The sequence below is a fragment of the Neofelis nebulosa genome, chromosome 5, assembly GCF_028018385.1.
Source record: "Neofelis nebulosa isolate mNeoNeb1 chromosome 5, mNeoNeb1.pri, whole genome shotgun sequence".
NCBI classification, from domain to species: Eukaryota; Metazoa; Chordata; class Mammalia; order Carnivora; family Felidae; genus Neofelis; species Neofelis nebulosa.
In genome coordinates, this window is record NC_080786.1 from 146,491,425 (window position 1) to 146,504,499 (window position 13,075).

Below are 13,075 nucleotides of genomic sequence, written 5' to 3' on the forward strand. Positions count from 1 at the left end.
TGCAGAGGCTGGAAGGTGTGAAAACCTGGTTACTGTCATTCTTGATCTTGGAGACAGTGAAAAACTTCAGAGCCTTCCTTAAGAGAGAAATTCTCCACTGCTTTGGGGTGTTGTGTCTGAGATAGTGGTTAGGTTTCTGTTCGGTGCTCAGTGACTTCGCTGGCAGAATTGGAAATGGAAAACCCAAAGAGAATTTAAAAGGCTGTTTAAGAAAGAGTGAAGATGGGACCAATTTTCTTTCTGGGTCAGACACTGTTATTGTAGAACATCCCTTTTTTATCGCTGTGAAACAACAGAATGAAAAGCTCACTTCCAAAATCAAAAGCAAACTTCTCTCTCTAGAGGTTTGGACCTTGACAGATGGATGAGGCCCTTCTCCAAGACTCCTGGGACTGTCTTGGGAAGAAAACCAACGTGTGACTCAAGGAAACCAGGGGAAGGAAAGCTCTTCTGACAAATGGGGCCCCCAGGACCCCCCTCCTCTAGTGAATCAGGAACTAACTGTGTCAGTGGGAAACGGTGCACCCTGTCTTAGGGCCCTTCCATTATTTTCGATGGTCTTCATTTTCGTACGTGAATATCTTTCAAATCGTCTGCTTCTTACCTTTAATCGAGATGACAGGAATATCTCGATCTCCAAGTGAACTTTGAGGTTTCAGACGCAAAACCAAAAATGGTCGTTCTGTGGTAGTGAACCTTTCATGGTTAATGACTTTTCCTCAGAGTGACATATGGGCCAGTTAAAAAAACAAAACAAAACTAACGCAGATGTACTTTTTAAATGAAAAGATTAAAAATTGACTGTATTTTCAGAATATTCCAGTGCTCTTTGGAGAACTCTGGTGAATCTCTAAGAGTAAGGAAAGTGGAAACTGAGAGTCCGATCCCCAAAGCATTGGAAATGCCAGATTGTTTCAACCAAAGCTCCTCTTTCCTCTCCTGGGGGTGCCTGGGGCGGATGAAGCATTTGTGTGAAGTCCTGGTGTCTTGTGGAGGTCGTGCACAGCACACCCAGAACCACTGTCCCAGTCTCACCGAATCTCTTTTCACTTAGTGGGAAAAAAAATCTCTCCCACATGCTGTCCCTTTGGGTAGACAAGTTGGCTGAGAGCAGCCATCTTGTTTTGAGCCCTACTATCCCCATATAGACCTAGGCAATCAACCCTTCGACTCTATTTTGTAAATAGAGTAAACCAGATTCCACCAGCTATAGCCCCAGTGGTCAAATACGGAAGTTAGCGTTTTCTCTCCATGTATACCCCCTCAAAATGGCAGGAGAAGGATTTGGAAACAGGAGACCTATGGCTTCTTTTAGGTAGCTTAGGGCTTTTGACTTAACGGAGAAATCTCCTTTAGCCTTTGAGATTTTTCAGTTGTAAACTCTACGAGATATATATATATGTATTTGGTAGCTAATGTGTGCATTTAAAGTAGAAGAGGGGAGGGGCGCCTGGGTGGCTTAGTCACATGGGCATCAGCTTCAGTTCACGTCGTGATATTGACGTTCATGAGTTCAAACCCCATGTTGGGCTCACTGCTGTCAGCACAGAGCCTGCTTCAGAACCTCTGTCCTCCTGTCTCTGCCCCTCCCGCACTTGCCTCTGTCAAAAATAAAATCAAAAACATTAAAAAAAAGGTTTATAAAATAGAAGAGAGGAAAGAGGAAAGGAAAAAGAAGCAAAAGTCTTAACATCCACAAGAAGGTAATTTCTTGTAGAACACAGACCATTTAATGGAGCAGGCACGACGTTTGACATTTTCCAAATGGACAGATCTGTTCCCACTCTATTTTTAAGACTTTAAATTGGAAGTTGTATTGAAAGTTGATACTGGAAGAATGGGAAGATGTTGCTTTTAGGCAGAGAGTCATTCTTTTTTAAAGCTAAACAACATTTTTTTAAAGTTTATTTCCCTACTTTGAGAGAGAGGAGAGAGAGAGCGTGCACATGAGCAGGGGAGAGGCAGAGAGAGAGGGAGAGAGAACTCTAAGCAGGTTCCGCTGACACCTTTGGAGCCCGATGTGGGCTCCATCCCATGACCTTTGAGATCATGACCTGAGCGGAAATCAAGAGCCGGATGCTTAGCTGACCGAGCCACCCAGGTGCCCCTGGCCAGAGAGTTATTTTTAATTTTTCGGAGGCAGCTCCTTTTCTGAAGAACCACACAGAAGCAAGGCGTGTCAGCTGAAGATTCTCTCAGCTTCACTCTGCCCTACCCTGGGCAGTTCCCGAGGATCCTGCCCAACAGCCCTGCATGAACAGCAGCCAGCCCCCCCATGGGCCAGCCCAGCTCTGTCAATTGCTTTGTCCCTTGTGTCTTGTCAAAGGTGCCGACCGACTTCTCCAGGAAGGTGTGACTCTGTCTTTCCTCCCTTGGATGATAGGTGACAATCCAGCTTTTCCTCCAGGGAGTGTTTCATTATCCGACTGAATATGAGGACCACCATTGGGCTGCTGACTTAATCCTCCAAATTCCCCATTTATATTTCATGGGGTCCTATCTCCTCATCCTCTAGTTGTTCTTCATTCACTTTATTTTGCTCTTTTGACTCCACACTGGCCAGTACCTTTGGGTTTTCTGTCACCCAGTGATGACTCAGCCTTGCTTCATTCTGTTTGGAAAAACCCAGAGTGTGTCTGTTTGTTGCGTCCTTCATTCCAGTCCGTCATCCTTCTCTTTCTTTAAAACCATTTGTGATGCTTGGGGGCTCCGTGTGTACCATGGAGAGGCTAGAAAGGCCTGGACCATATTTCAAAAGACACGTCAGGAAATTCTGAACATGTCTGAAGACTCCTACTAATTCTACGGGATTACAGAGGTTTATAAACTGCATTCCACATTTTTCCCTTGGTATTCTCACATACTTCCGAAATGTCAAAGGGATGAGATTTCTCTTTATCCCGATATTAAACATGTATGAAAACTCTGGGGGAGAGGAATGAAAATGCTCAATCTGGTTTCCTTTACAAAATCTCCTGGGACTGGATGCCTCTTAATGTAGATTTCCATCATTATTTGGCAACGGGATGCAAATATAATTGTAGCTCCGTATGTGTTATTTTTAAAAGTTTTGTGATGAAACAACAGATCACATTTATCAGGTACTGAATCTGCCCGGCCCAGCTTCCAGTACTTTCTGTGGCTTCGTTCATTTGCCCCTCATACAACCTGAGAGGTAGGTACTGTAGTCACCCACGTTTTGTAGACGAGAGACCCTGGATGAGAGAGCGGGGTCCTCTTTAAGGACTTGTGACTGTTTTTGTTGATGAGAACCTTCGCCAAGCAAAATGAAATCCTGCAGCCAGTTTCGTAACCTAGTCAGTTATTATCAAAACCACTCGCTCGGTTCTGGTGGGACTACTCTGAGCAGGTGCACCAGCACTGTCTTTAACACAAGCGCTTACCTTTATCTGTGGTCCCAGCCAGATACTGGAGAAAGGCAGTGCCCGGGATGTCGTCTTTTGAAGCCTGTTGGGGGCAAGGAGAGGTCTCCAAGACTCCTCGAAGAAAGAAACTTTCATAAAGGTTTTAGAGTTGCTTCTCTGGCTTCATACTGCTTACTACATTCACCCAACTCCTTCAGTTGGATTCCCCTCCATTACCATAGTGTCTTCCCTCTGTAACATCCTGCACTATTTTATGCACTCCACCTGTGATAGGAAACTCTGTGTCCCCTAAAGATAAAGGGAAATAACAAAAGATCATTATATAAGGGCAGTGGTCTTTACACTTGAGTGTTATATACTCTTTTTTTTTTTCAACTTTTTTTTTTTTTTTTTAATATATTTTATTTTTGGGACAGAGAGAGACAGAGCATGAACGGGGGAGGGGCAGAGAGAGAGGGAGACACAGAATCGGAAACAGGCTCCAGGCTCCGAGCCGTCAGCCCAGAGCCTGACGCGGGGCTCGAACTCACGGACCGCGAGATCGTGACCTGGCTGAAGTCGGACGCTTAACCGACTGCGCCACCCAGGCGCCCCTATATACTCTTCTTTTAAAGGAAGGACATTCTTGGTAATCCCCGGTGTTGACTCAAGTTGTTTTTATTTACATTGTGCTTAATGTACATGAATGTAAAATTAAATTCTTTTCATTTATGGCTCTGTGCAAATAAGACCCGAAAACTGATTTACAAAGTTAAGTATAACCAAGGCTAAAAGAATCGCAAAATATTAAAGCCAGCAGCATTAGTTAGCTGCTGTGGCTGCTGCTTTGTGGGGACTGAACTGCCGGACGCGTTCTGGGTGTAATTCTTGCCGGGCACAGGCTCCGAGCTGGTCAGCGCATGGTCGTGTGATCACCCAATTCTCCCACCATTGTCACCTTCCAGGGGCTTTCAGACCTGACGGCGCATCCAAAGCACCTGGCAGGCTTGGGAAAACCCAGATTGCGGAGTCCCCCCCCACCCCCCCCCGCAAAGTTTCTGATCCCATGAGTCGGCGGTGGAGCCCAAGAGTTTGCAGATCTAACATTTCCAGGTCACGCTGCTGCCCTACCGAGCACCACACTTTGGGAATCACCCCGAAGCCCACTTATGTCCTCTTCTCGTTAGCCTGTGACAATGAAAGTGATATATTTTGGCAAAGATGGTGTGTTGGTAAACACGAATGCAAAAGCAAGCACTGAAATCCAGCGCATAGTTGGTTATAAGATTGAAATCCAGTGTGTACTTAGTTATATGGTGGCCGTCCGATGGCCCGTGTTGAGATTTGCAAGATGTTCTAGTCTATCACCAAAAGAAAATAAAAAACGGAACTGCTGAGCCCCTGAGGACGTGTCCTGCCTACCTCAGTCTGAGAAAAGAAAACATTTACCTGTGGGGAAAAATGATATTGTGTAAGTACCAGGCTCTTCAGTTTTAGGTATGAATGTTGGACTGAGACAAAGGTGGACAGAAGCGAGCAGGGACAGAGAGGACTGGGCTTGTCCCTTAACCTCAGCGTAGAAGAGAGGGACCGCAGCTTTGTAGTGAGAAGCCTTCCTTGTGCCCAGAGCTGCCCTCAATGGAATGAGCTGCACTAGGGAGGTTGGAAACCCTTGTCTTGAAGGTTGCTGAGGGGCCTCCAACAACAACTTTGTGGATGTTTTGGTGGGGGGAGGGCGCTCTTATTTACAAAAGCCACGTGTCCAAGACCCGTTTGGATGCGGACATTCTACAGTTGGTGGGGGGGGGGGGGTGGATTTTAGTTTTCTCTCTTATTGGTCTCCAAGAATCCCTTAAGCTGGGATGTTTAGCTGTATCTCAAACATATCCATGGTGCAGCATTGCGTGGTAGGTCCCCAAACGTGTCACCAGCCCCGGTACTCCGTCCCTTCCCCTCTCCTCAGTTTCCTCAATCCTGACACTGTTCCCACCATTCTTCTCGCTTCCCAGGTTTGCAACTTGGCACATCGCCTTCAGATATCTAGTGCTTATTAGCCTTTCTCTCTGTGGCCCGCTATCCCTCCCATTCAGACTTCGCCAGCAGCAGCGTGCCCACTCACTGGCCCTGGCTCCTGCTCCCCATCCTGAGCCCCTGATATCCACTTAATACCAGCTGACTGCTTCCCCAGTCATTTGGCTGTGGCACTTTTATTCACCTGACATCTGTTCTTATCCTGGGGAACGTGTTCCACCAAATACATAGGGAAACGCTCTAAATGGCTGTGTATGCCCGGTTCGTTCTTGTCTCCATTTCTTGTCTGCCCAGTTTATTGCCCGCATCCGAAAGACACAGAAGCTCACACGAGTATACTCGCCCCTCCCCCCGCAGGCCACCTGTCTTCAAGTACTTATCGTAGACTTCTTCCTCCCCTGATTGAACCCTCTGTGGTCAGAGGCAGCAGCGTTCATTTCTTAACTCCCCCACTTCCGTTGCTCCTTGAAAGGATTGTGCTTAGTTATTTGGTTGCTTGTTGACCGTCGCTCCCCTACAGGCCAAGATGGCAGGGCTTTGTCTGGTTCAGCCCTACCCAGCACCCGTAGCACTGCCTGGGGGGGGCGGGGGGGGGGGTAGCCAGCCAGCAAATGTTTGTGGACAGAATGTGTACGAATCTGTGTAACTCTACTGTGAGTTACACCGTCTTAGCCGAGGCTTAGCGTTCTGTCTGCGATATGAGAGTGATTTCTGGCTGGAGCCCCGCAGGCTCTGTACCTGTCATGATCTGGGGCCCTGTGATTCAGGGGCGCCTCGGTGGAACGGACCCCCAAGGGTTTTAATTTCCATCAGTCTCATTGGATTTGTTTTGACTGGAAATCCTATTGCCTGTTTTTAAAACATATTCCCTTGGGTACTTTCGAACACTTGAGACCTCTTGGCAGGCAGGCATTTCATCCCCATCAGGAAATCTCATCAAAATGATATTAGGTTTGCACATCAGGAAAATGAAAGTCCTCCAAGAAGATGTCGCTAGGTTGGCTGTGGATGTAAGCAGTTAAGCCCATTTAGAAGGTATTTCGACCACATCTGACGTTTTGGGCCCGGGCCGGGTGGCAGAATCTCACAATGAACAATGATATAAAAAATAAGAGTGGGAAGGAGACACCTCCCTGTCCCCCACCCCCCTGAGGGAATTCTCTAGTTACAAAAGCCCAAACAGCATTCAAGGGAAGAGCAACCGGCCAGTTTTGGATATGAGATTTTTGTTTCAAAGGGCTGAAAGGTAACCAGGCCTGCTGGCTAGGCTGTGGCTTGCCTTCCGTGGCAGGGTCTTGCCCTATATTTTTTTGTCTGGCCGCCTCCAGGCCGCATCTTGTAAGCCACACTTGGAAAACCACGTAACGGCAAGACGACTTTTATTCAAGGGTCCTAGCATGCTCCTGGTATTTTTCGCATAATTTTGTCTGGACTTCCTTCCAGAAGGAAGGACCTGGTTTCCCTTCCGTAGGGGGTAGCTCTTGAAGTTTCTTAGACTCCTTTGATCTCCACAGTCCATTGTCCAAGTCTACAAGGAAGCTTTTACCTGTGCCTTTCACTTTTGCTGCTTCAGTGTGGTGCTGAGTTTTCTAGAAAAAAGGCCCCTTGAGGTCAGCATGAAAGCGACAGGGCTGAAGCTTTGCCAAGCCTGTGCCCTATCTGTCTTCCCTTCCTGGGGGCCTCAGTCTGGTCTCATGCTTTGGTGTCTCTCTTTTCAGAGGCGTGAACATGTATGCCATGTTGACTGGGACCCTGCCTTTCACAGTGGAGCCTTTTAGCCTGAGGGCTTTGTACCAGAAGATGGTGGACAAGGAAATGAACCCCCTCCCCACCCAGCTCTCCACAGGTAATGTGCCTGCTACTCTTGGGTTCCTGGTTTCAGGACTTGGGCGCCTACCAGGTTTGGTCCATCTGTGAAGTAGTATTTGTTTTGCAGAAATGATATTAGGCCTTTTCCTAGGATTAAACCGTGACTCAAGAGTGGTTGAGTTTCCCATCGCTAAGCAACCCTTCATCTCACCTTGGCCCTTTTCTTCTCCATTATAATTCTGAACCCCTGACTTCCTTCTTCCTCCTTCTGCACAAAACCGATATTTCAAAAGGATCTTGGGAAAAGAAATGCAGTCTTGATTGCTTTAAAACTCACCATATTGTACTGTTGACTTTGAAAAAAAGCTTTTATAATCACATGTCTATTGTGTTTTCCTTAGTCAATTCACTGTAAAGAAATACTAGATTCATTCAAGTTTGGTCTGTGATTTGTCTTGCTATTTGAGGTTTTGAGCCTGTTCAAAATCTTTGAAATATATATAGTTTCAGTAACTCGATTAGACTAAATCATCAGGTGTGTTTGGAAAGTATTCTCAAACTTTACGTGGCTCACATTTCAGTAAACAGGTTGTATTAAGATTTGGTTTCAGATCCTGTAAATTAGCACAATTCATTCTTTTGTTTTGGTCACAATTCACTTCAAGTTCCTGGCCTCAGGTTGGTCCTGGTGATCATTTAATTGGCTCCTTAGAATAAACTCAGCTTCACTGAGATAAGGCATGTGACAAAAAAAAAAAAAAAAAGTAATTGTTTAATTTCAACTTATGATACACGGTTAAAATACAACATTTTTATTTTACTACTGTTACGCATTTTTCTCTTGAGTTTATAAAGCATCCATGAAGCCGACCTTGAATTTATGTTTGCCAAATGGAATCCAAGCTGAAATGCATTCTTTTTCTAAAAAAAATGTTTATTTATTTATTTGAGAGAGAGAGAGAACATGAGCAGGAGAGGGGCAGAGAGAGGGAGAGAGAGATTCCTAAGCAGGCTCCATGCTGTCAGCACAGAGCCTCATGTGGGGCTTAAACCCATGAACTGTGAGATCATGACGTGAGCCAAAACCAAGAGTCGGATGCTTAACTGGCTGAGCCACCCAGGTGTTCCATGAAATTCATTCTTGTATGTAATGATCTAATTTGGTCCGTACTTCCCCTTTGCTAGGGAGGATAGAATCTCTTGTACCCTCATGCCTGGAAAAGGCAGACAGGGCTCACTTTGAATCCCAGTGAGATCCCGAGGAACTGGAGAACTGCTTCTCACTGGTTTAGTCAGGATGGGCCAGGTTAATGCAGAGTAAAAAGTAGCTCCCAAATCTCAGTGGCTTAAGACAACAACGACTTCTTTCTCATTCATACCACGTATCTGTGGAGAGTGGACTCAAGAGTTGAAGGATTCTGCCCATCCTAGTCAGTCAGGGTCCCAGACTGATGGAGCAGCCACCATTTCAAACATATCTGGTCCATGCGGAGGAAAAGAAAAGTCTAGAACCACCTCTCATCAGCAATTAAGTCTCCCACCAGCGTTTCGCTCACAACTCCCAACTTTCTGAAGCATGTCACCTGGCTTCACCTAACTAAAGCAGATGGGGAAATACAACCCTACTGTGTGTCTAGAAGGCAGAAAGCCAGAAATATCTGTTGAACATCATGAGTGTGAGTCACAGGCTGTGGGAGGAGGAGCAGATGGTCCGGCCTGTGATACTCCCCGGGGTGGGCTGCACGGCAGGGCAGGGCAGGTAGATGGGCAGCCCAGGAACTCATTCTTAACTGCGCCAGAACCGACATTGTTTTAACCCTAGTAATATTACCTGGACTTAGCAGGGTGGGCTCAAAGTGTTTTCTGATGGGGAACTTTAACTTTACCTTAAAGAAGTAAAAGCCGCACCCCTGAAGGTATTTAAAACATAGTCCAGAGGAACTTCCAAAGAAGATGCGTTAGAAATGTTCTGAGTGATTTTAGCCTCCCTGGAGTTGGCTCGTGAGTGTTTCTCCTCGACTAGGGCTTTACCGCTCCATGCTAGGTACCAAGCATAGTGTTTACACAGAGTAGATGCTCAGGGAATCTAGGTTGCTTACTCTGCTGGCAAAGCGTGTGGCCCAGGAAGGCACAGATCCGCCCAGCTGCTCAGGGATGGGACTTGACCTGATACCCTGGGGCCCAGAGCTGTATGCTGGCTGCCGGGGCAGTGCAAAGGATGTTGGCTTGTTTACACAGTGAATGACTTCAGTTTTGGGGATCACTCCCATGCCTTCTGACAGCCCCCGCTTTCTCCAACCCTTTGCCCTTTATGCCCTGCCAGCTTTACCTCTTCTCCTTCCCGACTAGCCTGGCCCCCCGTCATTTGTGATACTGTGTGGCACCATCTTGGTTACATCCCCAAATACTCACCAGTTAACAAGAGCAGCTGAATGGCCAGGTATAAGTGCTTTGTACATTACCATTTACTCTCGTAACAACCCTGCAAGGTAAGTACTCTCATTCCCAATTTATCAGGGAGGAAACAGAGTCTCAATGAGCTTATGTGGCTTCTCTGTTTCTGATTTTATGTCTGCTTCACCCCCAAACCTGGATTTGCCTAATATATCAGGCTGCTTCTCTCCCTTTCCTTATTTTATTTGCTGTAAGATGCTTCCCCTTCCTCCAGATTTGGGGGGAATGATCTGTTGTTTTTACGTTTTGAGTAATGTCAAAATTGAGATGCCCAAATTGAAAATACGCGAATTTCATTAAATGTCTTGCCAACACATCTTTAATTTAATGATTCTATCATTCGTATTTGTAAGGATCTCTACATGTGTACCGTATAATAGTACAATTAGATTCAGTTGGGAGAATTTTGGCCTAGTTAAAAAAAAAAAAACAAAACAACCTCAGTGTTATTGCCCTTGTGAGTCCACTATGCATGCTTTCGAAGAATTGCCCCTCATCTCTACCATGTAGTTTGAGAACTTAAGCTTTTGGGATCTTTGCAATTCTTGCTTCTAGACAGTCTCTTTCCGCTTGTTGTTGGCACTTGCCTATCACAGGGTCGGGAATGCCTTTCGTGGCTTAAGCGTTTTTCAGACAATTTACCTTTACATCACTACATCTCAGTGATGGTACTTACACATTCCAAACAATCACTTCAGATCAAGAGGGTTTTGCACCATGAAATCACGGAAGTGAAGCTGAAGGTGAGTTGTTCGCGTTTTGTAAGGATTGAGCCGATGCCAGTTGAGATTTTTGAGAAGGTTCAACCGTCAAATTCTTGCTCTTGATGCTTTTGCCTAGGAAATGATAGGGAAGGAGACTTGCGTGGGGATGGGACTCCACTTGCAAGTGATGGGCTTACAAAGTCCGATGGCTCTGTCTGTGTCCTGTAGCCCTTTCCCTGGGCACAGTGTCACGGCGCTCACACAAACCAGTCCAGACTCTGGAAGGTAGGAGGAAAGTAGGTTTTGCACCAGAAGTGTATGATGCATATGATGTGGAGCACGGAGAGGGAGCTCTCTGTGTGGGTCAGCCCTACCCTTGGGCCTGAATGGAGACCCCAATTCCTAGCTTAGAAGAGTGGGGGGCAGGGGTGCCTGGGTGGCTCAGTTGGTTAAGCATCCAACTTCAGCTCAGGTCATGATCCCACGGTTCGTGAGTTCGAGCCCCGCATTGGGCTCCGTGCTGACAGCTCGGAGCCCGGAGCCTCCTTCGGATTCTGTGTCCCCCTCTCTCTCTGCCCCTCCCCCGCTCACGCTCCGTCTCTCTCTGTCAAGGGGGCAAGGAGTGGCCATGCCTGCCGTGGCTTTCCAGGAAAATGGAGAATTTTAATCCCTTTGGGGTCACCAAACATAGGGATTTTCAAGGCCCCAACACAAACTTTTTCAAAGAACTCTAACGATATTTTCAAAGTCCTTTTTGGATAGTAATGCCACGTTTGTGATGTCCAAAGAAATAAAATTCATCAGTAGAGATCAGAACTAAAATTACTTGTGCTCATCAGCAGTTTGTGAAGGTGCAGAGTGCGTGGTTCTGAAAATAGAACAAAAACGCACATCCAGTCTGTTCTTAGCTCTTCTGGTTAATCATACTCTGAAAAAGCCTGGCAGTAGCCTGGCTTGTACGGGTCCTTTGAGGGTAAGCGACAGAGATGTCGCAGAAACATCCGGAACTCACAGCCTCTGCATTTCAATTCATTAAGGCCGCATCTTTTTTATTTGATCAGTAGATGTCCCTGATTAAGCATCCAGATGACTCTCGCAATGAACGGGAGTCGAGAGAAGAGGGATAAAGGTTCCAAAAAGAGAAACGTCCTTTTTCTTTCTTTCCTTTTTTTTTTTCTTTTTTGTTTGACATCTGTTTGCTTTTCAGACCATCGAACAACATTTTAGGAAAGTTTTATTTGGAGACTCAGCTATAAACCTCAGAGTATTAAATGTCCCTCATAACCGTGTCTACACATGTACTTTTACCCGCTACATTCTTAAAGAGAAATAACCTGATGACCACACCAACTGTATGGAAACCCACTGGAGGAGTTACTTGGTGGTAAAAATTGTTTCTTTTGGGTTGATTCTGGCATCACCATCAGCCCCTCTTTTGATGGCTTGATTTCTGCCCTACGGAAAACAATGACAGAAAACACCCACCATTCTCTAAGAACGGTAACTAAATGACAGCCAAAGCCTATGAGGATGTGGGAATTCTTACGACTTTTCTTTGAAAGGTTAGATTATTTTAGAAAACTGAAAGATAGCTTTGGGGAGAAGGATAGAAAAGTTTGGGAACCAAGCAAATCGGGATTATTTCCTGGAATCTATTACTTGGTATGTTGGAAATTGGATATCATGTGCAAGGCTACATAAAAGAATATTATTAGAAAGTTATTTGTAATGTTTTTCTTTTTGAGAGAGACAGAGACAGAGCATGAGCTGGAGAGGGGCAGAGAGAGAGGGAGACACAGAATCGGAAGCAGGCTGCAGGCTCCGAGCTGTCAGCACAGAGCCCGACATGGGGCTTGAACCCACGAGCCACGAGCTCATGACCTGAGCCGAAGTCAGATGCGTAACCTGCTGAGCCACCCAGGCGCCCCGAGGATATTTTTTATAGTGCCAAGATGATACGACAGTAAGATAAGGAGTGCAGAATAAAAACAAAATCACAGTCCCACAACTCAAGCAAGACAGGCCGTCTTCATTTGGAAGTAATCAGTCCCTGGCATTCTTTGTCTCTATATGTGTTCATGCCTGTTGTCACGCTAGCAGCTTTGGAGCCTGTGACCTTCCTGTGCATTATTCAGGTATTTTTTCCACGTCGTGTAGTTATCTCCCTTGTTACACTCGTAAAGGATGGAAATGTCTCCTTAGAGATGAACCAGCTTCCTATCCCTAGTGCCTGGCTGGGCAGCAGGTGCTTTGTAAATGTTCATTTAATGAAAGGACACCCGGGACATTTGAAAAAATCACTGTGGCTTTTGCCTGGGACGGAGGGGAAGGGCGTTGTAGGGATCTTCTGGCTTCTCGCTTGCTTCTCATACTCTTTCCTTACCCACATGCTCAGCCTAACTAACGTGACCACAGCCAAGTTCAGTAGGCTGCCAGATAAGGACAGACTTTATTGGCAACACAGCCCGCCCAAGCTGCCCCTTCATTTTGAGGGAATGCACAAAGGAATGGGCCCCTCAAGTAGATGTGGTTTTGTAGTGTGGTGCTTTCCGCAACATTGTACACAAACTAAGGAATTTAAAATTTGAGCTACAGGGGCGCCTGGGTGGCTCCTTCGGTTAAGCGTCTGACTTCTGCTCAGGTCATGATCTCGTGGCTCATGGGTTTGAGCCCCGCATCGGGCTCCGTGTTGACAGCTCAGAGCCTGGAGCC

General features: G+C 46.1%; 1 protein-coding gene across 2 annotated transcripts in view; it reads left to right on the forward strand.

Annotated features, from left to right (window-relative positions):
- HUNK (hormonally up-regulated Neu-associated kinase) overlaps window positions 1-13,075 on the forward strand; it is a 111,785-nt gene that overhangs the window by 71,574 nt on the left and 27,136 nt on the right. For both annotated transcript variants that reach the window (XM_058731864.1, XM_058731865.1), the window contains exon 5: window positions 7,115-7,242. In XM_058731864.1, the coding sequence (XP_058587847.1) occupies window positions 7,115-7,242 (128 nt within the window). The remainder of the gene's footprint in view (window positions 1-7,114; window positions 7,243-13,075) is intronic.